We start from the raw sequence: 26522 nt of genomic DNA on the forward strand, positions 1-26522 counted from the left end.
AAATTTCTTTTAGGACAAGGAAACCTGCGTGGGTACCAACAATCAAAGCTACATCTGTGACACAGGACACTGCTGTGGACAGTCTCAGTGCTGCAACTACTACTATGAACTCTGGTGTAAGTCTTGCCTGGGGGCTTCTTGGTGTCCAGCCGCCTCAGTTCACCACCTCTGCTCATTGGGAAACTGAAAGCTGGTCAGCCTTGTTCCTCTCTCTCGGTGGCAGTGTTGGCGAGGAGACTCTGCTAGGTTCTGGAAGCAATCCCTCTGTAGAGGAGGAGCGCTCCGGTGCTCTTTGGACACCATGAGCTAAAGACTGGAAAATATGGTCTGAGCCCTCCTAAGAGGCCATGGTTAGCAGATCTGCTGCAGAAGCTTCTGAGTGGAATTCTCTTGGATGCCCTCTCCAGGGTGTGCCAAGCAGTGACAACAACTTATGCCCTCTCACAGGCCAGCCCAGCTGCCCAGACCCCCTGTCTTTGCAAAGAGAGGTTTGCAGCAGCCAAGCTGCCGTGGATGCCAGGCTGCTCTCTGGATAGCTCTAACATTTTCTTGTTAAAAAAAAAACAAAACACCAGGACTTCCCAATTCCCCACAGATCCTCAAGGAGCCGCCTCTGTTTCTGAGGGTCCCTCTCAGTGGGATCTTTCCTTAGGTCGTGGCCAACAGAGCCCTCCTGGAGAGGAGGAATAGAGGTTCAGCCCCCTTTGTTCCTTCCCCAGATTGCAAACTGAAGTGTCTGGAGGCTTCTCAGTCCACCTAACCTGTTACTGTCAACCCAAAGCCATTTTGAGTTGTCAGCTCCACCACCTTGTCACTGGCTTGGTAGAGGCCAGGACCACTTGCACCTTCTTGAGTTGTACAAGGATGGGGACAATGCCCTGGGCTTCAGGGAGTGACCTACACTTAGAGAGTTCACTGAAGCACTTTGTACTCTGATCTTCCTGAAACTCAGATGAGACACTGAGGATACTGAACAAAGAAGGGGGAGGATGGGAGAGTTCTGAGGGCAGAGCGTTGCCAGGTGACCAGCACTACAGTGGTTCTCAAGCTGTCCGTTGATAGAGGAGGCAGTAGATTGTTTTCCCAGAGAATTATAAGCCCCCATCACTCCCTCCATGTGGAGACAACCTTTGCCGCTTGCTTCACATCCTTGCCATCACCTCCACCTCTGCCCTTTTCCCCCTTCTCCTTTCTGATCTCCCCATTCACCCCACATCAGGTATATGTCAGAAAGCAGCTAGAAAGGCTGTTGTTTAAAATGGAAAGGAAATTAGACTCTTGGCTGGGAAGCTTCTCCTTCTGAATGCAAACGATCTTGTAGCCAGTGGGAGTGGTTCCTACAAAAAAGACCTCTCCTCACCCTCGTACTTCCCTTTTGATGATTGGCTCTTCTGCCTCTCTGAGGAATTCCAGGGGTGGTTAAGGGAAGACTCCTTCCCAAGGAGAGAACAGGGTTCAAAACGTCCCCATCAGTCCTCCAAGTACATAAGCAGCAGCAGCACAGGCAGGCCTGGAGTTGTCGGTGCTATTTTAGGAGGGGTGGGGCTGAGAGACTCACTGGAGAAACACAACGTGCCAGGCAGGTGGACAGGCTGTTTAAATGTTTTAAGATGCAGATAGCCACGGGTTCAAATTCTCCCTCTCACCCCTTAACTAAAACAAAAGTCAAAGTTGGGCTGCCAAAAAGCCACAGAGCTGCGGTTTGTTTTTCTGGGGCCCTGCCCAGGCGGCATCAGTTGCAGAAAGGATGGAGTTGCTGATGGCCCCCATCTCAGATTGACAGAGCCTCCTGAGGTGTTGGCGGAACAGACTCAGTAGCCACCAGAATTGGGTCATGAATGCCAAGGCTAGAGGTGGGGTGATGGGGACAGGGAGATGCGAGACACAGGTGTCAGCGAGGCAGGTGGTCTGGGAACCAGGCACTTCATCCCATGGGCCTAAAGAAAGCCAGGGGAAGAGCTGCACAGTGACTAATCACTTCTCCAGTCGTGGTTAGCTGGGGAAAGAAGGAGGCCAGACAGAGACCAGTCTGGCTGGGGAGGAAAGACTCACCCCTGTACAAGATGGCCCGTGTCTGCCAAGTTCTCAAGAGACAGAGACTAAAAGCCCAACTTCCTCTTTGTGCCCAGAAATGGCTTTTTGGTCAGAAGGTGCCCAGTGAGCGTTGCGCCTCTCTCCGGAATTCTTTGGTTTTTCTCCTTCTTGAGGGCCTGGCCTCGGCCTGATATGGAGAGGAGGGAGGTCAAGTGTAGGAATGAGCCCTTTCGGTTCTCATGGGAACTGTGCTTCTGGTCACTCTGAACCCTGTTCTCTCTAATTGCCTCTGAACTCTGCCTGAAAATAATGGGCTTTGGGTTATTCTTTTTTCTTTTTCCTTTGGAAGGAAAAGATCTCAGCCAGGAAACCCTTGGCAGAGTTTTTGTCAGAGTACCTTTTTAACCATAGTTGCCTACTGGGAAGGCCTCGGGGAAAAATAAATGCCATTTCCATCAACCCTCATACCATTGCTAAGCCAAATTTTCCTGTGTGCTGAGGACTGGCGCACACACACACATGCAGAGCCCACTTTGCACAGACACACAAGCACATCATAAACACACAGAGACCTAAAACTTCAACCAGCACCCTTTCTCCACTGTCGTTTTAATCTCTTGTAACATAGGCCATTGTCATTAGTGGGTCTGCATCAGTTCAGGAATGAAAGTCCTGTTTTACCACCGCCATGGTTGAGGCTTTAAGACCTGGCCTTATCATCCCATGCGTTTTTATGGCTCTTGTAGTTTCAATCATCATTCAATCATTTATTCAGCAAACTCTTATTCCAGTGGTTTCAGACTTTGGCAAGCATCTGCATTTCCTGGAGGGCTTATTAAAGCATGGATTTCTGGGCCCAAGTCCTAGAGTTTTTGATTCAATAGGTCTGAGGTGGACCTGAGAGTTTGCAATTCTAACCAAGTTTCTACTGGATGAGGTGGCCTCTTCTGTGTTAAAGCATGTGGGGAGAGAGAATCCTTTCCATCAAGAAGGGAGTCTCTAAGCAGAGAGAGGAGATAATACAACATGCCTCACTAGTAATGCAAGGTAGAAAGTGGAGTGTGTGTGCCAGGACCACTGTGTATGTGCTAGGAGAATTTGCTTTCGCTGGACAGGATTCAGGTAGGCTGCATGGAGGTGGTGGCATTTGAAGCAGGCCTTAAAGAAAGGGTGGATAAGATTTAAACACATGGAGAAGGATAGGATGACTTCTCAGGCAGAGGAACGCCAAACACCATAGGTCAAGGCTCCATGGGAAAGAAGAGAGCATGCATCACATTAACCTTTTCCCTGGGATCATGGGGTTCACTCAGGGGAGATGAGAGTGCTGGTGTGCATAAAACTCTGCTGTGGGCTGGGCACCCAGTAAAGTCTGCACACATGTCAGCTCAACCTGCTCTAAGGACAACCCTGCCAAATATGCATGGCCCATTTCTCAGGACCTGGGGTGTTCAGTCACCAGTCAGTCAGTTGTAGTTGAGTCGTGGGGTCAGTGTGCCTCACACAAAGCTACCCTCTTCCAGAACTCTTAAGTGCCAGGCCAGAGGGTGGTGGGCCCAGATTGTGGAGGGTCTTGAATGTGCAGGTTTGAGAACTCTGCATGTGGACATTAACTCAATTATCCTCACAGTGACCAAGTAGGTAGAAACTGTTATTCTCCCCATTTTACAGATGAGGGAAGTCAAGGCAAAATGACCAGGGTCACAAAGCTAGAATATGAAACTTGTCCAGTCTTTCTGATGAAGTTGCAAGTCCTCTGAAGCCTTCATTTCCCAAATTCAGGCCTTTTCCACAGTGGAAAAGGATCTCCTGCTAAGAGCTGTCGAGGGCTAAGGAGGATACCCACCATCGTATGGGGTAGGAGGAGAGCTAGTGGACAGTATACTTTGGCTTCCTAATGAGGAATTTCCTGCCAGTTGGGGAGTGGTGTTTTCCCAAGTTTATAGTGAACTCCAGGGCACATGACTCAGTTCCTACATTGGACTGTGATTGTTTTTAAAAACATGTTTTCCATTTTGCTTAGCATGACAAGCGTGCCCCACAATGAGGTCACAGCTTTCAGAGGTCATTGGGGAATGTAATCTGTGGGTAGATGTATGTTTGGGGAGGAGGGCATGCTTCTGTCTTTCTCTGTGTGGCTCTTTCTTTTAGGGTTTCCTTTTAAAAACTTTCCTCCTTGTTTGTGAAAACTAGTGAAAAGATCAAAAGTTTGCACAACTCCGTAGGGACTAGTCTAGATGGTCCCCTTTTTAAAGATGTGGGGACATGGCTTTGCCTAGAATCCAGTAGGATCTGTTGTGTGAGGGTCAGACAAGAAGGCCTTCTGTCTTCCCACATTAACTCCATCAAGTGGGACCAGTCCTTAGGGGCTCTTCTGGACCTGTGCTAATGCCCTGTTACTCCACTTGGCCCCTTCTGCTCCCACATCAGTTTTCCCCTAGTTTTGGTGCATACTGTCACTTTGTGATACTGTATTAGAAATGCAGAAATTGGAGCTCAGTTTGAGACTTCATGTAATATCATGCAAATGGTACATAGTAGGGAGAGTTTTTCTACCCATGCTACCACATGAAAAGAAGCAACTAATGGAATTTCAGTAGACATGAGTTTTCTGGTGCTGTTAGATATGACTGTGGTAACCCTGCCAAAGGTATGCCTTCTACTTGTTTCATTTCTTCCCCCGGTCTCCTTCCACCCTGCTTCATTTTTCCTTTAAAAAAAAAAAAAGACCTCTTTTTCTGTTAGACTTCTAGTTCAGTGGAACTTAGGCTTTTTCTGGAACAAGGATTCTCTTTAAGAATCTGATGAACATTTGCAATCTTCTCCTCCAGAAGAGCCTATAAAGGCTTAGTCTGGATAGGCTAGAGGTTATGCTCAGTAATAAACAAGTCCAAACTCCTGAAGGTCCTAAAACAACAGGTTTATTGCTCACACTCTGTGTCCATCACAGATTGGATGGTAGCTTTGTTCCTACTTCTTTATTCTCTGGGGCTGGACTGACCCTGAAGTCAGTCTAGAATGTTATGACTTGCTGTAGCAGAAGGGAATCTAACAGAGGATCTCACATTAGCAAGAAATGTTCTGGCCTCTTAGTGACATCTGTCATTTCCAGTCTCAATTTGTTAAGTTAGAAGTAGCCCCAAAATGTCACCTAATCATAAGGGGGCCAGGAAATTCAAGCCTACCCACATGCCAGGAAGGGGAAGAACCAGAAATATTTGGCCAACATGAAAACCATGAAAAAAATCTCTGCTGTAATAGCTAAGAAGTTTTGCCTTAGATCATATATAGTGCAGCATGAAGGTTTCAAGTTAATTTACCTTTAGGTAAGAAACAATTAGAAAAGTGACAGGAGGCAAAAAGTAGAGTTAGGTGCTGATTATGCCATGGGAGAATGTACTTTTAAAATTATGAGGTAACACAGAAGCATAAAGGATTGTGATATGATGCTGGGCAAGTTAATGTAGGTAATATAAAAAAGTGGTTAGCCCAGAATCTTTTAGGCTTGACTCTAAAATATTCCCTGGTGGCTCAGAGGGTAAAGCGTCTGCCTGCAATGTGGGAGACCTGGGTTCAATCCCTGCATTGGGAAGATCCCCTGAAGAAGGAAATGGCAACTCACTCTAATATTCTTCCCTGGAGAATCCCATGGACGGAGGAACCTGGTAAGCTACAGTCCACGGGGTCACAAAGAGTCAGGCACGACTGAGCAACTTCACTTTCTTTCTTTCTTTTTCTAAAATGTTCTCAGAGACAGGCTCTTCAGCAGAGTGCATTTTGCTTGCTTATGCCGCCTCCCTTGGGTGTGACCTAACCCTGCAAGGCTGGGAGCTGACCGGACCGTAGAGGCAGGAGATGTTACAGGGCAGCAGTGGGAAGCCAGTTCACTCCCAGAGCTCCTTTCCGGCTTCAAAACCCCTCCCTGAGGGCTCTACTAACAGTATCCAGTCTCCAGTCAGCCAGTATTGAAAGGAGAGAAGTGTAAGTTAAATTAAGCAAATGTCCGCTGTGACTCTGGGAAGGACCACAAGGGAGACTTCGGACTTAAACTTACATCTGTGTTCTCTGGTTAGGAATGGGGTTTTTCTGTCTGCTGATGGGAAAAGAGGAAAAGATCCTCTCCTCATTGTCCTCCGCCTGTTCTGTCACCAGACCTCAGCAGAAGTTTCTGTGGAACTGTGATATGTGCTAAAAGCAGCAAGGTGCAGCAAGTGGTGTTGCCAGCCTGCCAGGGCTGGAAGGCAGTACTGCTGTCCCAGTCTTACCCCATAGGGTAGATTCAGAGAGGACACCCCTGGGGGACAGAAAGAAACACCCTGGCTGTTGCCAGAGGCCACACCCTAAATTTCAGTGGGCTCTTTCAAAATATTGTGTCTGGTACAAACAGAAAAAAATCAGGGATTTATTCATTTGTAATTGTTTACCAGGAAAAAGAAGCTTTTTTTTTTTTTTAATATTCATTCTGATAAGAGTTATAGAAATACTTAACATGTTCTAAACACAAACTTATAGTTACAGAGCAGATGATTAAAAATAATATATAACATTTGTAATGGAAAAAATTGAAGTTCCTCAGAAATAGGGAGCAAATGAAAAATAATATAATCTAGTCTCATTTAATAAAAACTCACCTTAAAATTATTCCTCAGATTTATTTTAATTGAGAAAAAGTATTTTTTTCCCAAAGAAGTAAATGTTCATCTTAGAAAATGCAGGAATTGCAGATAAGCAAAACATAAGAACTGGTAACAGAAAATCCTGTTGTCCAGGAATAATCTCATGATTAACTTCCTGATCATCCCTCTGGATATTTATACTTTTTTTTAAAGCAAAAGTCGGGGTCATATTTTATGCTGTTTTGTAATTGCTTTTTTTTCCATTTAGTATTTGAAACATATTATTATGTCAAAAATAGTATTCTGTGGATAATTTTTTAAATGATTCATATCATTTCATTGTATGAAGACATTCCCAGAGGAATTTTTAAGCCTATTCAGAAATGTATTAATTTTTTTTTAAGCCAGAAAAAATAAAATTTAGTCACAGATATTTTTAAGTTTAACTTACTTTGTTTCTAGTTTTGTAATTTGAAAGAAGAAAATAAAAATTGGGGTAAGAAATTAAAATTTCTTCTCATAATCCCACAACTTAAAGATGTCACTATTTTTGTGTTTTTCTTTGCAATCTTTTTTTCCCCTCTAATCTCTATTTATTTTTTAAAGCAAAATTGCTCATTTATTAAACAAATTAGAAGTCTTTTCTGTATACATGTGAAGATTGGAGAGGGGTTCTTATATTAGGGTTTGCCAGGATTCTCTAAATATGATCAAAGAGAACATCAGTGGGAAATGAGAAGAAACAGTCCACCTGGGGAAAAGAGAGCTGTGGGCTTCTCCCCTGCTCCCCTGCTCCTCTCTGGAGCCAGGTGGAAGAAAGGGAGACCACTGATGCTTCCCAGTCTAAGCCAGCTGCAGGCAGAGCGAGCTGGGGGAGTTGATTGTTTGTGACGATGTGAGATGGAATTGTACCAGCTCATATCAAGAGCAGAGGAAGTTGTTTATACTCTCCAGGGAAGTAATGGGCTGAGGCAATTAGAATTTTTCCACCTCTAACTTCCGTGACTCCTGTATGATGGAGGCAAAGTGGTAGAGGAAAAAACTTTTATCAGGCAGTCCCTCCGGGGTCCTCTGCAACTGCTTGTCTGCTGAGTTGTGGGGATTCTGAGGGGCTCTTCATTCTTGGTGGGGAGCCTGGGAGCCATCCTTGTGGGCCAGGGCTGGTGAGGGGAGATGGGCACCAAGAGGGGCTGAAGCATTTTCTCAGATCTCTTAAGAGAGGAAGGGCACGTTGTCCTGAAAGGTAAGCACACTTAATGCCCACCAGACCTAAAACATAGGAGAACTTGGGTGCTAGACCAGCAGCTCAGCACTCCACCCCTCTCCCAAGAGCCTGGAGGCACCCCGGAGTGAGTAACCTCTTTTAGAGTCACTTTTCTTAACATTCCTGCCCTCTTCTGTCCCACATATCTTTCACTCTCGTACAAACATTTATGAAAATTGAATACCGGTTCTGAATGTAACTGCCGGGCAAGGCTCAACAGTGCTAGCTTCGGCTAGGTGCACACCGTCCCAGTCTCCCTGTGCTGCGAGCGGCCCCTCCAGCTGGTGTCCCACTGGCATTCATGGCGTGCCTGCCCCTCTCTGTCTCTCCTTCCCTCCCAGGGTTCTGGCTTGTGTGGACCATCATCATCATCCTGAGCTGCTGCTGCGTCTGCCACCACCGCCGAGCCAAGCATCGCCTTCAGGCCCAGCAGCGGCAGCATGAAATCAACCTGATCGCCTACCGGGAAGCCCACAATTACTCAGCGCTGCCATTTTATTTCAGTACGTACTCCAGAAGCCACCAAACCTGCTCTCCGAGGGAGTGGGGGGTGGGGTCGGGTGTGACAGACAGACTGTGGGCCTCAGGGCTTGGCCTCTTTATGCCTAGAGCAGGGTCTCAGAAGTGGGAACAAGAGGGTGTACACCTTGAGCACGGAGAGGCCAGGGCTGTGGATGTAGCCCCTGGGCCCGTTCCATTCCACACTGGCTGGGTTCTCACTGCATCTCTGCTCCTTTAGATTTTTGTTAGGCGTGTTGTTGAATGGTGTATGATATGAATGGAGATTTTGAGGTCAGTGGCCTTGAAATCTCTCCATTTTGCTTCCTGCCATGTGATATGCCTAAGCAGAGGCTGCCATAAAAAGGGCAGGAGTGGGAGGTAATATTGGGATTTCCTGAGAACCAAGAAACTTGATGATTCACTGAAGGGCACACTCACCTGACTTCCCTGGAGTTCCTTCCACTGATCTCTCAAAGGATTGGTGGAGGCCCAGTGGTGCAGCCTGTCCAAAGGCATTCTGCAGTGTGTTCTACAGAATAAAATAGTCGTAAATTTGGAATTCCTCATCTAGAAGAGTTAAGTGCTTTGCACAGTGGCCGGTGTACAGTAAGTGCTCAATAAATGCTTGTAATCACTGTTATAATTAGATCATCTGTGTCTCAAAGCAGAGGATGACTCACCTGCCATGTTCCTAATAAGCCTTGATGACAGGTCCCTCATCCTGCATTGGTAAGCCACCTGCTCTTGGTCTGAAGCAGGATGAGGTTTAGTATGTCTTTCCAGCCATACTAGGGTGAGAGGCAACACAGCTTTCCAGCCTCCCAGAGAAGGGCTGTCTTCACGATATACATCTGGAAAGTCGCTCACAGCCCTTTGTCCTGCCTGCACCTGAGAGTTGTCACTTGATGAGTATGCTGGGGGTGGGATGAGATACCTGTTTAGTGTGAGCCTGCAGTCTGTCCTGTAACAATTGCCAGTGCAGTAATTTCTCCTCCCTACCTCCCCGTTTTAGGGTTTTTGCCAAACTATTTACTACCTCCTTATGAGGAAGTGGTGAACCGACCTCCAACTCCTCCCCCACCATACAGTGCCTTCCAGCTCCAGCAGCAGCAGCAGCAGCAGCAGCTACCTGCACAGTGTGGCTCTGCAGGCAGCAGCCCCCCAGGCACCGACCCCACCAGGGGCTCCCAGGGGGCTCAGAGCAGCCCCTTGTCCGGGCCCAGCAGAAGTAGCACGCGACCCCCAAGCGTCACTGACCCTGAGCCCTCCGACATGCCAGCAGACCCAGCAGCCACCAAAACCTCTGGCATGGAGCCCGGCGGCTCTGTGGCTGGCCTGGGGGAGGTGGACCCCACGGCCTTCCTGGACAAGGATTCTGAATGTAAGGAGGAGCTTCTGAAAGAGTACAGCTCTGAGCAGGGCAGCGCCCTCCCTGACAACAAAGACAAGACACCTGGCAGACATCGCCGCTTCACGGGTGACTCAGGCATCGAGGTGTGTGTGTGCAACCGGGGCCACCATGACGACGACCTCAAAGAGTTCAATGCACTCATCGACGATGCTCTGGACGGGCCCCTGGACTTCTGCGACAGCTGCAATGTGCGGCCACCTGGCGACGAGGAGGAAGGTCTCTGCCAGCCCTCCGAGGAGCAGGCCCGGGAACCCGGGCATCCACACCTGCCAAGGCCGCCTGCCTGCCTGCTGCTGAACACCATCAACGAGCAGGACTCCCCAAACTCCCAGAGCAGCAGCTCCCCCAGCTAGAGCAGGTCCTGGCTATACCTGAGATCTTGGCGATGCAACCAGGGTAGGGGAAAACCATGCGAGAAGCATTAATAACTGTGTTCCTTCCCCCTCACCCCCTGCTCCTGCATTTTCCTGCATCTCCAGGTACAGTTTGGGGTGTGGGTGGCTTGCCCCCCACAGAAACACAGTGCTGTGGAGGGCTGAGAAGTTACCCTGTGACTCATTCCTCATACCCCACCCCATTCCCCTTTACCTCTTTTAAAGTCACATCTCACTGCCTGCTTGGGTCAGAGAGATGTGTGTTCAAAAGCCCCCAAGGAGGGAATGAGACCGTGCCCTGAGGTGACTCTTGGTGATGGAATGGATGTGCTTTCCGGTGTTAGTTTATGAGAACCTCGCTGCATCTCTGTCCAGAGGAGGTGGCTGGTCTCAGCCCTGGATGAAGAAGGAAGCTCACAGAGGCCCAGGGATTGTCTCCCCTTGCTACCAGCATCTGTGGAGCCAGAACTGTGTTCTGCTGTGGTGGGGAGGAGAGTTGACTGCAGTTGTGTGGTGGATTGGTAAGGGACTTGTGCTCTCAAATTCCAGCTGATGAGCTCGCGGTGCCAGGGTGTTCTGGAGGGGCTCCTCCCTTCTCAGCAGGATCTGGCTGGCCACAGGTTGGTTTCAGGCTGGAAGATTATATACCTGCCTTTTGTTTTTTGTTTTTTTTTTTTAAGAAAACAACAACAACAAAAGCAAGCTGAAAACGAGAATTTGACCAGTGGGCAGGCAAGAATTCTGTTTTGGAAAAGGGAAGTTTGTGTCCTTTTCTCAACTTGGCCTTCAAAGAGCCTGGCTATAGTTGAGCCAGGAGATACATAATGTGCAGGCTTGGGTGGGGGCTGTCTCTGGAACTCCTGTGGATGAGCAGGAGGCCCTGCAGTGTGGCAGCGGATGGAGGTGCAACTTCCCGTTGTCTCTGCCCTTTGATCTGCACCCATGGGTGACTAGTGCCCTCCCCCCATCCCAGACACACGTCTGCCAGCCTTCACGTCTCACTGTTCTCTACGAACAAATGAGGCTGTGGGTCCTGAGGAAGGGCAGGCCCACAGTCTGGCTCTCACACAGTATTTTCTCTTGATTCTGAATAAGTTGTTTTGTTTATTTGTTTATTTTTTCAAACTGACCACTTGGAATAAGAATGCCTTGGTTATCTGTGGTTTTCATGCCCTTTGCCTGCTCCGCACCACCCCTTGAGTGGGGTATCTGATTTTTGTAGCCTATGTAAAGAGTCTCAGTGGCCCAGATAGGAGGGTGTAGGCAGCCCTCCTGAAGGACCACAGGATCCTTGATTCCTGTAGTTTTGCTTCAGAAACCAGGTGAGCTTTGATAGGAATAATCTGAATGGAGAAAGCAAACTGCCGAAACTAACATTCCCTGCCCAGCCCTGTTCACATGAAGAGCTTGGTTCTTCCCCCACTCTTGAATGATGATATTCAGAGTAGGCGTTGACGTTTTGGTTAAGAAAGGAAGGTATATATCTGTATATATATGAATACACACGTATCTATGTGTATGTGTATATATATATATGTATATGTATATAAACACATACACACAAAATAGACAAATCTGAGGCTGTGAGGTGAACAAGTGTCTGCATTTGGAGTCCACAAAACCAAAATCCATGTTGAACAAGTGCAGTCTGTATACGATGACTTTTCCAGTAACCTGTGTGTGTCTGTCCATTGTGTGTGAGCCCCCAGCCCTGTTTTCCTGTGAATATACTTTGAACGGCAGCCACTCTGTTCACATTACCCATGCGTTCGGAGCAGGCGCAGCCCTCTCAAGGTAATTTATTTTACGCATTTACTGTTTACTGAGCAAATGTCTGACTGTGCACTTGGGTGTACTCAGCAGTGCTGTTGACGGCAGTCTCCACGTTTGCCAGAGATACTGTGCTCCAAGTAGAGGTTTTACTCTACCCCTCACTGCAATTTGCACATTGCTCTATGGACACACGGAGGCCTGTGTCCTATTCCCTGTAAGCGGAAAGTGCTCTGAACCTGTCTGCTTTCCCCAGCTGCTCCCAGCCCTCGGCATCAGCCCCCAGGAGGGTCCAGACCCCCTCAGGACAGAGGGCCAAGGTGGAACCTCAGACAGAAGCTTGACTGGATCTTCAAAGTCAAGCTCAGACTGGCTTTGGCCCAGGCATCGGCCCTACCCAGAATTGCCAGGAGGCTTTGATGGCCACCACAGTGCCATAGGGCTTACCTCCCTCTGCTGAGGTCCAGCACGTGGCCGACGTGTGACCAGAGCAGGCAGGAGTGTGCCTGCAGCCCCCCTCAGATGCCTTTCCTGACGCCTTTTTTTTTTAATCCCAAACAACTCACTGAAGTGTCTCAAAGGCTATTAAGTTTTACCAAAATGAACCATGTTGGAGTTAACTGGTTAAAGGGGTGGATTCTGGCCCTCTGAAGATTCCTTCTCCAGTCAGAGTGGGGAACTGGTCTGCAGGTTTACTGCTGGGTTCACTGCAGTGTCTGACCCTAAAGGCACGAGAAGAAAACGAAAATGCGGCGGATGGAGCTGGACCCGAGTCCAGTGTCACCGCCTGGCCCCTGCTACATGAGGCTGCCCTGCACACGGAGGCACTGAAGTAGGGAGCTGAAGGACCCTTGAGGGGCCGGGCAGATTTGAGGGAGCCTGGTGTTCCAGGCAAATGAGAAGGGACGGGTCAAGGGTTTGGTGCTACAGTCGGAAGATTTGCAATTGCTAACACATTCCTGTGTGAGGCACATCACCCTTTGTCAGTTATTGTGAATATGTGTATTTTAAGCAATAAGATTCAGCTGGTCAGACTTTTCTGGGCAGTCTTGGTGACGCATTTCCTGTGCTGTGATTGTTCTGAGGACAGAGTGGCTCTAACCACTGTGAGAAGCCCAAATAAAAAATCCATCCCCAAAACCTGATTACGCTTTTTCCTTGCAATGCTTGTTCCTTTTTCCTCCTCCCCTTGAGATTCCTCACCTTCTCCACATAGAGGCCAAGAGACATCACAGCCATCAGGACAGGCACTTGGGCTGAGGGCACTTTCTGTCCTGAGGACTTCCCTCCAAACCCCTTGCTCTGCCAAGGGGATATTTCTGAGTTCTTCACACAAACAGGTTAAAAGCAGATCCCCCGCCAAAAGCAGAAACACATTTTGTTAGAGACTCCGTAGCTAAGACATTTAAAGGAAGCGAGCCCTTCTGGGGAACTCTTGTATTGGTACGGTAGAGTTGTGGGTGGGTATTTGGCCTTGGAATTTAATACACAAAATGCAGCATGGAGCCCCTATTTTGTGCTCAGCACTGTGCTGGGTCCTGAGGAGAATGTGAAAGAAATGTGTAAGACAAGGCCCCTCCTTCTGGAAGTTCAGTTACAGTGGAGAGGACGAAGCAAACTCATGTGAAATAGCTAACCAACAATGTGAGGGCAGTTGAGAGGAAGTGGGCACTACAGATTCAGAGAAGCTTGAGGAGCGTGGGGGTAGTGTAGGGCTTGCATTCCAGGCAGGGACCACAGAACTGATTTTCAGGCAGCTCAGAGCCACTGGTGTGCCAACATCTGCCATCATGGGCCAATAGACTTACTGTCACTTTACCCTTGCTAAAGACTGTTCTCTTAGCACTTTGAGTCAATGGTATTAAAGTCCCTTCTCCAAGACTGGGAAGGAACAACCTCTGTCTCTACCCAGATGGGTGGAACACCCCGACCCAGCGAGACTTCTCTGGGCCACATGCAGGTGGGCAAAGCATGATGATGAGTACCCACAGAACCCTCCTGTGAGGCCTTGCCTCCCCAGGTGGAGTGATGGGCCAGTAGGGTATGCTGGCAGAGGGCGTTGTCCTCTTTAGCCCCTGGGTTTGCCCAGCAGTCAGCCCTGTGGTTTCTGAGAGTCCAGTAAAGCCAGGCATGCTCCCGGCCCCATCTGACCCTGGGCCAGAGGATGCTGCCCTGGCCCTTCAGTAACTCCGGTGGGATGGCCGCCGCCTAGTTCCTTCTAAACTTCTGGGCTCCTCTAGGTAACCCCAGGGGAGCCATTTAGCATCTGGGGACAGTTACGTTCTGAAGGCACAGGAAGGAACTGGTGGAGCACATCATTCTTAGCTGCTTAAGCTAAGGTCTGAATGGCACAAAAACAAAGTGGTACAGCTATTGCAGGTTGCGTACCAGAGGCTGTTCATGTACTCTTACTGCCCAGGTCGTTAGCGACCCCCTCACAGTACCCCAGGCTCCTGGGTCGCTGAGTTCCTCATTTCTCAAATGAGGTGCAGCATTTGCTGTCTTTACCACTCCTGGTGACCAAGTTCAGGTGGAGACCATACCAGTCCCTTGAAAGCACAAAACTGATTTGATGAACAAGAATTTCAAGAAACACCCTCTATTGTCCAGTTTCCTATATTTTCAGCCGGGGGCAAAAATCAAGGTTTAGCTCAGGAGAAGGAGCAGGAAGTGGGTTTGGCTGACTGTTGAAACCTGCTGGAAACCTGGTTTTCATTGGAAAGGGCTGTGGGTCTTGGGAGATGTTTGGGATACAGTTCCCAGCTGGGACAGGTGACTGGCCTTAAGAGCTGAGCACTTACGAGCACCTATCATGTGCTAGGCATTGGGGATGCAAGTATGCCTTAGACCTGGCCCCTCTTTAGAAGAGCTAATAATAGTCTATCAAGGGAGAAAGCACATGAACAGTTTTAGCAGTACATGGTAAGTACCATGACGCATGTGTACACAGGATGCTGTAGAGAATGTAGCCCACCTGAGGGTTCAGGGCAGCCTTCCTGGATCCGGGACCTCTAAACTGACTTGCCAGGTGAAGAAAGGTGTAAGGGCAATTCCAGGCAATCAGTCTGCATATTACTGAATGCCTACTGTATGCCAGGTGCTGAAAAGCACCAAAAAAAGTGTGGGAAACTTAAAACAGGAGAATGTAGTGTCGTGTCTAAAACTGTGAGCAGTTTCATCCCTCTAGGTAATTGCCTTCTGGAAAGTGACAGCAGATGAAACTGGAGAGGTAAGCTGGTAATAAAAAGATTTTAGTGTGTCCTTATTTATTGACTTTATTAACACCAGGTCTTTAGTATAAGCATCTTACCTATATTTTCTATTTTAGCCTCAAAGCAGCCCTCTGAAGTATGGACTGTTAATTATTCCTGCTTTATTAATGGGCATGAAGCATTCAGAGGAGTTAATTAACTAGTCCAAGATCACACAGCTGGTGGAGTTGTGGTAGAGCCAGGATTAAAGCTCACATCTATTGATTGCCAAACTACTGCTTAATTAGTTGGCCAGAGAGTGGAGAGTTGTATCCTTTGGGCTCACAAGCCACGTGAAGAACTTTTTCTTTTCAAAGGTGATAGGCAACCAGAGAAGGATGTGTTGAGCAGGGGAGTCCATGTGGTAGCAATTGAATCAGAAACGGCTTCCTCTGGAGCTACTTTATTCCCTCTTCCTCTCCCCTTGGCTAGTTATGAGCCCCCACAGAGGCTCCACACCCAGCCAGCTTTCACCTACCAGAGCCCCTCAGTTTTGAGATGGCAGGTGGTATCTGCTTCAGTAACCCCTTGGAAACACTGTAAAAGATTCAAGAGTTATTTGGACCTTCTTTGTATCTCTTCCTTGCAAGAGTGTTTTGCTCTTCCTCGAAGATTAAAAAAAAAGCTTTTGTGGCAGTTGAGAAGAGGATTTTTGTTTGAGCTAAAATTTCTCCTCTTTCTGTATCAGGCTGCTCCTCGCCACAATTTAACCTTCCGTTGTGCATCTTCTCACTAAGGAGTCTCAAGAAACCTAATCCCACTGGAAAATGTTACAGAACACCCTGTTTTGGAACTGTGAAAAGTTGTCTTTGGGGTCTCCACCCACTTCCCAGCTGCCAGCCTGCCCTGGCTCCAGCAGGAAAGGGGGCAGTGGGCAAGGCCATCTGGAGCTGCAAGAGGGGGGCCTCCTGTGGTCCTGTCCTGCATCAGACCCATCTGGATACTGTGGTCCTGTCCTGCATCAGACCCATCTGGATACCTGCTCCCCTCCCTGACGAAGCTGGTAGCCTTTGGGAGGTTTGTGTAAAACCCTTAGAGAAGGTCTGATTTGGTGGGTCTGGACATAGGCACTGATAATAAACCCAGAATCTATTAAGGCACTGAACAGGAGATGCAGATTCATATTTGGTCCTTAGCAACCCTCTGAGGTAAGTGGTGCTATTTCTACACACCCATATTACAGATGAGAACACAGAGGTTCAGGAAGGCCTAGTCAGTGGCCTATGCTCACTGGTCCGTAAATGACTACTCTGAGAGAACTTGCTCCTGCAGCCTGACCTCTTATCTTTTGTAACTTGAAACAGTGTGGACCTTTCTTACACAGCCCTTTCTGCTTTTCTTCCTCACCAGAACCTCAGATAATGGCAGCCCAGGTGTTAAGTTACCCCACTTTCCCAACGAGAAGCCAACAGTGAGCCTTAGAGTCAGAGCCTGAGACCCCTGGGAACCAGAACCTGGGGCCTCCTCCTGCAGGCCTCCCCCCAGCCCTCTAGAGCCTCTGTGATTAGATTCCTGTCCTGAGATGGGTGTTTGTCCCCATGAGCGTCCCTGGAGAGAGGGCTCTTTATATGCTGAGGTTTAGTGGCCACCAGAGGCCGACCAGAACATTCACACACTCACCCACCCACACCCCACAGCTAGGTCACCAGCGAGGGGCTCTTCTCCTCCCCTCAGAACGGGGACTTTGGGGAACCACTCTTCTGAAGGACAGGGACAACCTGTTTCTGCTGCGAAGCCCAGCTTTTACAACGCCTAAGAACTGATCGTTAAATTTTCAGGAGTTTATGAGCTATTTAATCAGAAAACTTATATAAGCTTGCAATTGAGTAAATTATATGTAAAACAAAGGTAATAAATACACAACACTGATCATTTTCTAATTATTTTACTACATTGCTATTATCGATGCCCTTGAGGTTTATGTCTATGTAGGGTGGGAATACTGTATAATGGTATTAACTGTAATATAATGGCAAATAGTATGTTTTGCTACTGTGAGTCTCTTCCCCAGGTCCTGTGTGATATTATATTGGTGGCTGGAAATTGGTCATGATGGGAATGTTCACACCACAGTGATCAGCAAACTACAAATCAGGGCTGTTCCCTCCCACCAGCACCAAATAACTTGTGTTGTTTAATGTTTATTTGCTATCACACCACTACTCTGGTTAAGGGCAGTCTGAGGCTGAAAAGGTGGCTGTAGGGTCTTGATGAAGACCTTCGAGCTTTGCCAAAGATCTGGATTTCCTTCTGCATAAGGAGTTAGGGTTCTTTTATCACCAGACCAATTAGTTGAGTGATGTAGAGCATCTGACTCATTTCTCTTGTGTGTCTAACCTTCTGCTTGTCAGGTTGTCATTCAGCCAAAAGAACACAAGAGGGCTCAGTCTTGAATTCCAGAGATGCTGGGGCAGACAGTGTCCGTGGAGGTCTCCGCACCCATTTGCAGCTCAGGCAGGTGCTCAGATGCACATGCGATTCCACACCAAGGAACAAAAGCTGAGCACTAAAAGGATTTAGGTCAGTAGGAAAAGGCCTTCCAGGCAGGGGAAAGGCAGTTTGGGCAGGTGTCAGAGGTCACTTCCTGAAAGGACACTCAACTCTACCCTCTCTTCCCAGCCAGACAGCCAAGCCCTTCTGCACAGATGCAGAAGACCTGTGGGTAGAGCGTGCTGGCTTCTCATTCCACATCACTGAAATATCCTGGGTTCTTGCCCCAGCCCTGCTGCTGAGTCGCTGGGTGATTTAGGGCACGTCATCCCCACATGCCTGCCCCCCTGGCCCTCAGGTTTCTCCTCTTCACCTCTCATTTCACGGCCAGTCAATGGTCTGAATCAGTAGTTGGGGAGTGGTTGATTCCATCCCAGTTACACTCGCCCACCTCTTCTAAAGGGGATGTTGTTTACCTGTTCCTTTCAGAGTCTGAGCAGATTGGATCACTTCCCTCCTCCAGCTGGGACGCTCTCCACTTTCTGAGCTGAGGGTTGCTCAGCTCTGGATCAGCGACCGGCCGATGGGGTCAAGGGACCCGTGAGAAGGACGGTGCCACCTCCAGTTTAACCTCTTTCTCATCAGCTCACGGGTGGTGTCATCTCTCTCGGCTGCATGTGCTGGGGGCTGAGTCAGCCACAGCTGCCCACCGTCTCCTCTGGGCTCTTTAGCAAGGCCTCAGGGTCATGGGCCAGGGAAGGCTAGGACTGAGTTGGGGGACAGGAGTCAGGTACCCCTGGATTAGCAAAGCTCTCTGAAGGAAGAAGATGCTGCTGTGATGGAAAACTTTGACCCTCCCTCCTTGTGGGGCTCCCTTGATTTCGTCTGTCTGGAACTTGGCCAGGAGGGTCTCAATCTTGCCCTGCCAGCTGGTCTAGAGCCCTTCTCCAGTCGGAAGGATTGGGTCGCTGATGATCTGACCCTGGTCTGGCTGGCGCCAAGGAGCTGTGGTTGGGGCCTCTGTCTAGGCTAAAGAGCAAGGGCCAGTTTCTCCCAGGGCATCTCAGGACATCGTTTCCTTGCAGACTGGCGAGCAGCCAAGGTTTAAAGATGCTGGTTTTAAGGTTTGAAGAAGGTTCTGTTTTCTAGTAAGACGTTTACAGACTTCCTGGGGTTTGGGGGTGGGGAATGGGGACAGAGCCTCGGTGCTTCAGCAAAAGGCTGCTGTGGAAGCCCTTCCCTGGTCATGGTTACTCCAGTACAGAACAAGGAAAAGGAGACCTACCAGTCTTTGGGGAACAAGACAAGAGGAAGGGGTAGTGGTGGGTTGAGTTTGTGGATTACAGACACCTCTCCCAAAGACAAAGCTTTGAAGTACACACAGCAATCTCTGGATCAAAGCCAACATGACCTGCTGCTCTACTTTCAAAGTGTAAACTCAATCCCACTATGTTTTGCCATCTCCACTGCCATCCCCAGGGTGTAAGCCACCATCGTTTTGCTCTCAGGGACCAGCACAACCTCCCCCCGCAGCCCCACTCTCATCTCTCTGCAGACCAGTTTCCACTTGGATGATTTTTTAAAAATATGAGCCAGACATTTCCACCTAAATGTATAAACCCTCCTATGACTTCCTTTCATATCTGGACTAGAAACCAGAACTCCTTTCTCCTACTTGGAAACATTCCGCGGGGCCTGGCCCTGCCTGCAGTCTGACTTCATCAGGGACCATTCTTCCCCTCATTGGCTCGAGCATTGGCCTCTCCTACCTTGAGAGCCTCTTCCCTGATGCTCCCTCAGCGGTGGGCACCTCCCCCCAGTCTTCATGCCTCCCCCACCCTTTCATTCACAGCAGCCTCCCCCACCTCGGCCATTCCCCTTGCACCATCAGCACTGAATATAACTGACTCCAAATTGACTCTAAAGCACTTATGAGTCTCTAGAATGTTCATTTGTCAGCCCTCACTAGAATTTTAAGTTTCATGAAACCAAGGAGCCTGAGGGTCCAAATAGTAGGTGGCCCATAAAATACTTGTTGAAAGAAACGAGTGAACAAATGAGTGAGCTGCTCAGATGCCTTTGGAGAAAGAAACTGTTTTATGTACATCACTGCCAGGGCTGCAGGCTGGGAAAGAAGGCAGAGTGGGCGGGGAGGAAGAAGGAATGGTGGGAGAGGATGGGGGAGCTCCTCTAATTCTGTGTGGTGGGGGTCACATAGGGTGGAGTCATGAGGTGCTACCCTCAGCCTGGGCTTCCTTCCAGGCCTGGCGCACCTCGATCTTCACCTTGAAAGGTTTGATCTGCAAGACGAGACTGGCATGGCCCTCCAGAGAGGGTAGCTTCCCATCATCCGGGATCTCCAGGTTGAACCTCTGCAGCAGCCGGGACATGAAGAGGAAGAGCTCCTGGCGGGCTAGCATCTCACCTACGCAGGAGCGGGGTCCTGCTCCAAAGGGCAAGTAGCTTAATGATGGCGAGATGAGTTGCGTCCCCGTGGGGTCCAAGAAGCGCTCTGCGGACACAAGGAGCCATCAGCCAGGGGCCAGGGTCAGTGTCAGTAGAGGAGTAGGGGGAGGACAAGGCCCTGCCTGGGGAGCCCCAGTCTGAGAAGGTGGACAGCCTTATTTGGGTGGAGGGGGGGGACGGCAATCTTAGGAGAGATAAATGCCCTGCTCTCAGGTAGCCCTTAATCACACAGAGAAGATGGAATATTCAGGAAGGATGAAAAGGTGTATTAAACATGAAAATGGCACCATCCCACAGGAGAGGGGGCTGACTTCACAGGAGACATATGCCTATGGGCCTTCTCAGAAGAGGAGGCTGCAGTTGGTGGAAGGAGAGTGGGGAACCCAGCTGTGAAGAATCTGGGTAAGTGTAGGGTAGGCTAGGGGTGTCAACAGGTCCATGTAGTGGGAGTCAGGAGTCTTCTAGCAGGAAGCTTGGCAGAAGGGAAGCAATGCTGGAGAGGTGGGCACAGAGGGGGCTGTGTGGCTGGCGGGGCAGGACAGAACAGGGACTCACCGGGCATGAACAGGTCGGGATGCTGCCACTCCTTCTCATTGTGATGCAGTGCCCACAGGTTGACCACAACGTCTGTGCCTTTGTCAATGGTAAGGTCGCCAATGCTGCTCCAGAGAGGGAGAGGAAAAGAGGGTCTGGAGTATCGTCCTTCCCCACCTTCTCTGCCCCAAGTCTCCGTGGTCCCTACCCTGGGGAAAAGAGTCCTTTGCTCCCTCATGCCCGCTCCCTCATGCCCACTCCCTCATGCCCACTCCTGCATCTTCTCCTCAGCTTCTGCCAGATTGAATATGAATCCAGCCCTCTCTTCCTGAGTAGCACTTAGGATCAACACTTGTGGGTCTGTTAGGGCCTGTGGGTGTGCATATTGAGCTGGTGCGTGTGTGCATGAGTGCGTGTGTGTGTGTGTTGCGGCTTTTGGATTGGGTAGGAGCACGTGTCTCCCAGGCAGCGGGCAGCTTCTGAGGGAGGTCAGGTCGATGGGTCAGTGGGTGTCAGTGGGTAGGAGACACACTGGTCAGTAGGTCGTGGGTACGATGATCGGTTGTCAGTGGTTGACTGTAGGTTGACCAGCCAGCTGGAAGGGTCAGATGCTGGGGGAGGGACCAGGAAGGTTGGATGTTCCTGGGAGGGAAGGCACACCTGGAGTCAATGACAGCCTTGTGGGGGATCAGCATAGGAGCCACAGGCCGGATTCGAAGCACCTCTTGGATGGTCGCCTCCAGCAGGACAAGGCGGTTCCGGTCACTGATGGTTGGGGTGCGATTGAAACCTATAATTTGGTCAATGTCATGCTGGATCCTCTTCTTCAACTGGGGTCCAGACAGGGTGGATGTTACCAGGATGTATCAGCCCATGAGGAGCAAGGGCTTAGAAGAACCTACTGTCACACCCAGAAGGGCAAGACCCTTCCCAGAGGTGGCTCTACAACCCTGGCTTTGCTTGCAGAAGATGAGGCAGCTCCACCCAAAGGCCAGAGCCAACCACTGCTTGGGTAAAGGGTGCAGCACAGTCATCCTGCGAATCCTGCGAAGAACCCCCGAGATACTGACTCTCCCTTTCTCTGGAGCAGAGGTGAGTGTGCCTGGGGTCAGGAGTGCTTGGGAAGGCTCGGGTAGAGAGAAACTCACCGAAGGATGGTGTAGCAGGTAGGCCACGATCCACTTTATCACAGACGTGGTGGTCTCCACACCAGCCCCGAAGATGTCCCCTATAGTAGCGAGCATGTGTCTATTTGAAAGCAGCTTTGAATCCTGGTCTGGGCCAGCATTGTTATTGTCTGCATTCACCTTGGCTTGGATCAGTATGTGCAGCAAGTTAGTGATGGAATCACTGCTGAAGTTCTCCTGGTTGGGTGAGATTGGGAGACGATGAAGAGAAAGGAGCCCCATCTGCAACCCCTGCCATACTCTCACCCAGACTGTAGACACAAAGGCTTCTCCCACTTGGAAATGAGGGAGTGGAGTGAGGCTAGTCAGGACCCATGAACTGGTGGAAGTGGAAAAAACACTGGGCCCTCTTTAAATTTGCAGGGTGGATGGGTCCCTTCAGGGTCCTCTGCAGTTCCTCACTTCTCTACTCCTATTTATTTATTTTTATATTTATTATTAAGTCAGGATTATTGAGCACCAACTCTATGGCAGGCTCGCGGCTAGGTGCTGGAGCTCCTACACTGTCCAAAATGGACCCTACCCTGCTCTCCTGCCACTTTCCACCTGACTCGTCATCTCTTCTGCTCCATCACCTACCTGACATTTTTCAAGGATTTCATTCAGCAATTCATTTCGCATTTGAACACAACCCTTCATCTTTTCCATGGCTTTGCTGGGGAAAATCTGCAAAGTGGAAATGTTAGATTCTCCCTGGTGAGTTCCCACTCTAACCTCAACCTTCAGCCAGAATGGAAAGCAGGACAGGGACCCAGAATGGGACCATCGGTGACAACCAGGACAATTCCAAACAAGGGAGAAAGGAGTCACCTCCCCTCCCCCTTCAATCAAACGTCTAGCACTGACTGAGACTTTACTCATGTAACACAGACTTGAGTCTCACGGCATGATTAAGTTCCTTAACTTTTTGAAGCCTGTATTTTCATCTGCATGGGGATAATAAACCCACTTCCAAAGGGAATGCATGATTAATGCATGTGGAGCTTTGGGACTGGCACATGGCATTTCCCAGGTGCTCAGCGGGTAAAGACTCTGCCTGCAATGCAGGAGACGTGGGTTCAATCCCTAGGTTGGGAAGGTGCCCTGTAGAAGGAAATGGCAACCCATTCCAGTATTCTTGCTTTGGAAATCCCATGGACAGAGGAGTCGGGTGGGTAACAGTTGTGGGGTCTCAAGAGTCAGACACGACTGAGTGAGTAAACAACAACACCAACAACGTTATCATGAGTATTAAAATGCATAATTTAAAAGCTAAACCTATTTCTGTAGAGAAGCAGCAAGATTTTGAAGAGTCAGAGGAGGTAGAGGTCACTGTAATTGAGGTCGTCAGAAAAAAAATGAGGTCTGGAGTGAACCGTAAGAGGAAAGAACTGGGGATACGATCAGGGTCTGCTGAGGTCTGCCCATAGGACCTGGCCCCATCCTCACCTTCAGCACAGGGAATATGTCTAACAGAACTTCCTTGCTCAGAACCTCCAGGATGCCATCATTGACATTTTGTATGGCCTTCAGGGCAGGATCCTCATTCTTGAAGGAGAAGTTGAAGCAGATAAAGCTGATTATGTTGGTCACCGCCAGAGAGAGAGGCTCGGACAGATCTATGGCCTCTCCATGCTGGGTGGCCAGGAAATCACAGAGCACATTGGCTTCCTGATTAACTGGGGAGAGAGAGGGGTGTGAGGGCGGGAGTTGAGTCATCCCTTCACCGCCACCTCGACCAGTTCCATCTGAATCGAAGAGAGCAGATGTCCAGCAGATGGCAGTGGTAGCCAAGAAAATGTGGAATGGAGGTACCAGAACCCTCTCCCTCCCCAACCCTCTGCAGGCTCCTTCAGCCCAGGGCCAGCCAGGCACTCACTGATCTTCTCTAACTTCAGGTTGCCATCCTTGAACAGGGCAAAGGCATTCAGTGCCAGCTTCCGATGCAGCTGCCAGTGGGCACCATGGTCGGCAAAGGCAATGCCCTTTTGGTTGTCTGACAGGATGTCTAGAGTGGCCTTTGGAAAGCAGAAAAGGACATAGGACTCAGACACCATCCACCTGCCCTCCCCGAGGGCAATGAGGCTGGTAGCTGTTGCGCAGCCTCCTTATAGAGCTCCCTGCTTCACTCCACCCTGACTGCAAGGCCTTGGCAGAACAGAACCTATGGCCTGATACTCCCAGTTCCAACAGAGAGACAGAGTAAGGCAAAAGAAGGAACCCTGAATTAGATTGTTCAGATCAATGACAGGGTGAGGCAGCTGTGATGGGATGGACTCTCTAAACTTGTAGGAGCAGAGATTGAGGACACACCAGGCCCCTACCCTTCCCTGGGTCCTCTGGGGATGGGGGCAGCTAAAGGCACAGCAGCTGAGCCCCCTTTAGATCTCCCTTCCATTGCTAGCCATGTGCCCAATACAGGCCCACATCGGGAGAGGCACATGTCTTATCCACCCAGCCTAGACATGGGCCAAGCTGCTTCTGCCCAGAAGACCCCCAAAACTATACAGGTTCCCCCAGACCTTCTGTCCTCTATCCCCATATCTGCAGGCCCCATCAGACTAGCCGCCTCCTTCTTCTTTGCCCTGGAGAGAAGAAGCCCAGCAGAGATGGGAGAGGGTAGTTGGCCCAAGAACCAGGCCGACTGGCCCAAGCAAAGAAGAGTCAAGCCTTGGTCTGATCAAAGATGAGCAGCCAGGGGGCATTGCCCAGGACATTCAGGGGAGTCCCCTCAGCCAGATGCTGTACTGGAGGCTGGCAGTGTTCCTGGTTGACTAGCTCCTACTCCCTTCTGCCCCCAGGAACAAACAGAAAGCTCGACAGGTTGAATCTTCAGCGTCCTCCCCAAAAGTGCTTGCATAGGTCAATTCCCCAGGGCTGGAGCAGCTCGAGGAAGCCCCAGGGAAATAGTGATCCCAGCCCTCCAAGAATCAGGGTACTTCCCCCTCACAACTTTTTGCGGAGGACAGGAATCACTAACCCGTTTTCCATGTGAACAGTGTTGATCAAGGCTAGTTATTGAGAACTTCCAGCACTGGGCTAAATGCTTTACAGGTACTCTTTCAGTGAATCATGAGAGCTCAGATTTCAGGCTCAGAGAGCTAGACTCTTGGGCTTTCCAAGTGGCTTAGATGATAAAGAACTTTTACACAATGGGTGAGACCTGGGTTCGATTCCCGGGTCAGGAGGCTACCCCAGAGTAGGAAATGGCAACCCACTCTAGTATGCTTGCCTGGAGAAATCTGTGGAGAGAGGAGTGTTGTGGGCTAGTCCATGGGGTTGCAAGGAGTCGGTCAAGACTCAGCAGCTCACACTTTCACTTTTTCAGCTGGGAGAGATAATGTTGTAAGGGCTCCCTGACCCCCTCAAACCACCACTCCCACCCTGTCCCACCTCCAGAAACAGCCAGAAAATAAAGTCTTCCTTTAATTCTTCCTGCCTAGCTTAGAAGCTGGGTGAAGTCTGAGGGGTCGCTCCCCACCCACAGCCCCACCAGGTTGTTATTGGAAGAATCACAGGTTGCTGGAACTAGAAGGGGCATTGCAGGCATGGCCTTGGCTGAAGAGCTCAACGTGCCCAGGGGCTGGTGAGGGGAGGGGTCAGAGGCATTACTTACCACTTTGGGACGCCCAGAGAATTCCTTGCCCTTCTTGAGAAGCACCTCCCTGGCCAACTGGTGGTGTCCAATCATCACAGTAGTCTTGGAACCCAAACGAAAGGAATAGATGGGGCCATATTTTTCCTGCAGCTTGAAGAAGTTCTTGTGTTGCTGGCCACGTCTGGGGAGGAACGGCAGGCTGCCTACCAGGGGCAGGGATGGGAGGCTCCTGGGGTACTTGGCACCAGAGTGCTTGGTCTTGGGCCAAAATAAATAGGCGAGGGTGAGCAGAAAGACAGCCAGGAGCAGCCACATTGTGTCTGGGTGGCAGCAGTCAGGACAAAGAGCTGTGGAGTGGCTTCAGCCACCTTAGGGTGCAAGAAGGCCTTTTTAAGGGCTCCCCTGACCTTCTCCTTGACTTTATGTTAATGCTCACCTTGTGGAAGTTTATCCTGCAGCACAGCCAGGAGTCCTCTTCCAGAATGGGGAAGGGAGAGGAGGCTTCTTTCAAGAGCTGGCTCCACACCAGGGCAAACCCCTAGGGGAGGGGCTAGGTAAGGGCACAGATAGCTAGTCCCTGTCCCTTGCTCACTGTCCATCAACGTCTCCAGAGTGGGCAGAAGCAAATGATATCTGGATCAGGAATCATGGCTCGGGACTCTCTGTATTACGAAATCACAATCAACAGACAGCTATCCAATTTTATCAGCTGAGCAAAGTGAGGCTTCCCAGGGTAAGGCTTGAATAAAGTCACACAGATAGTGATGCATTGAATGCAGTTCTCTTCATTCCATGTTTGCTGCTTTTGCCTGGGGGAGTGAAACCCTTGTGTTGAGATCAGGGGCCCTATTGTCAGACGGGTTTAGCCTCAAATTCTAGCTTAACCCCTTTCTTGCTATATGACTTAAAAAGGTTTAGTATGTTAAAGTATACATAGCATGAAATTTGCCATTTTGAGTGTACAATTCAGTAGCATTGAATATACTTCACAGTGTTGTACAGCCATCACCACTGTCTACTTCCAAAACTGTTTTCTTAACCCCAAACATAAAGTATATCCACGAAGCAATAACTCCCCCTTCGCCTCCCCCCAGGCCCTGGTAAACT

The 26522-nt window shown here is 49.5% G+C and overlaps 2 protein-coding genes across 4 annotated transcripts in view; one reads left to right on the top strand and one right to left on the bottom strand.

Moving 5' to 3' along the window:
- Window positions 1–13110, top strand: part of WBP1L (WW domain binding protein 1 like) — a 58687-nt gene extending 45577 nt beyond the window's left edge. For both annotated transcript variants that reach the window (XM_086377496.1, XM_086377497.1), the window contains exons 2-4: window positions 14–116; window positions 8256–8417; window positions 9428–13110. In XM_086377496.1, the coding sequence (XP_086233622.1) occupies window positions 14–116; window positions 8256–8417; window positions 9428–10179 (1017 nt within the window). In that variant the 3' untranslated portion in view covers window positions 10180–13110. The remainder of the gene's footprint in view (window positions 1–13; window positions 117–8255; window positions 8418–9427) is intronic.
- A 6619-nt stretch (window positions 13111–19729) lies between these two features.
- CYP17A1 (cytochrome P450 family 17 subfamily A member 1) lies at window positions 19730–25874 on the bottom strand. 2 transcript variants are annotated; one of them, XM_086377493.1, is made up of 8 exons: window positions 25434–25874; window positions 23697–23835; window positions 23267–23496; window positions 22418–22504; window positions 21800–22015; window positions 21312–21481; window positions 20673–20776; window positions 19730–20163 (listed from the first exon to the last, which is right to left on the bottom strand). In XM_086377493.1, the coding sequence occupies exons 1-8, from the start codon at window positions 25728–25730 to the stop codon at window positions 19877–19879; spliced, it is 1530 nt and encodes a 509-aa protein (XP_086233619.1). In that variant the 5' UTR covers window positions 25731–25874; the 3' UTR covers window positions 19730–19876. The 2 variants fall into 2 exon arrangements, with proteins under 2 accessions (XP_086233619.1, XP_086233620.1); XM_086377494.1 differs by lacking the exon at window positions 22418–22504 and having other exon boundaries at window positions 25434–25836.
- Window positions 25875–26522: the final 648 nt, after the last annotated feature.

Source organism: Bos grunniens, chromosome 26 (assembly GCF_055505025.1).
Source record: "Bos grunniens cultivar Pamir isolate PY7600 chromosome 26, Bosgru_T2T1.0, whole genome shotgun sequence".
Lineage (NCBI taxonomy): Eukaryota > Metazoa > Chordata > Mammalia > Artiodactyla > Bovidae > Bos > Bos grunniens.

Bases quoted from the DNA above. Each gene is read 5' to 3' on its own strand.
- CYP17A1 (XM_086377493.1), bottom strand. From the start codon at position 25,730: ATGTGGCTGCTCCTGGCTGTCTTTCTGCTCACCCTCGCCTATTTATTT. The intron at 23,836-25,433 runs GTAAGTAATGCC...TGCTTTCCAAAG, and splicing joins TCTCTGGGCGTCCCAAAGTG to GCCACTCTAGACATCCTGTC. The intron at 22,016-22,417 runs GTAGGTGATGGA...TCACCCAACCAG, and splicing joins AAATCCTTGAAAAATGTCAG to GAGAACTTCAGCAGTGATTC.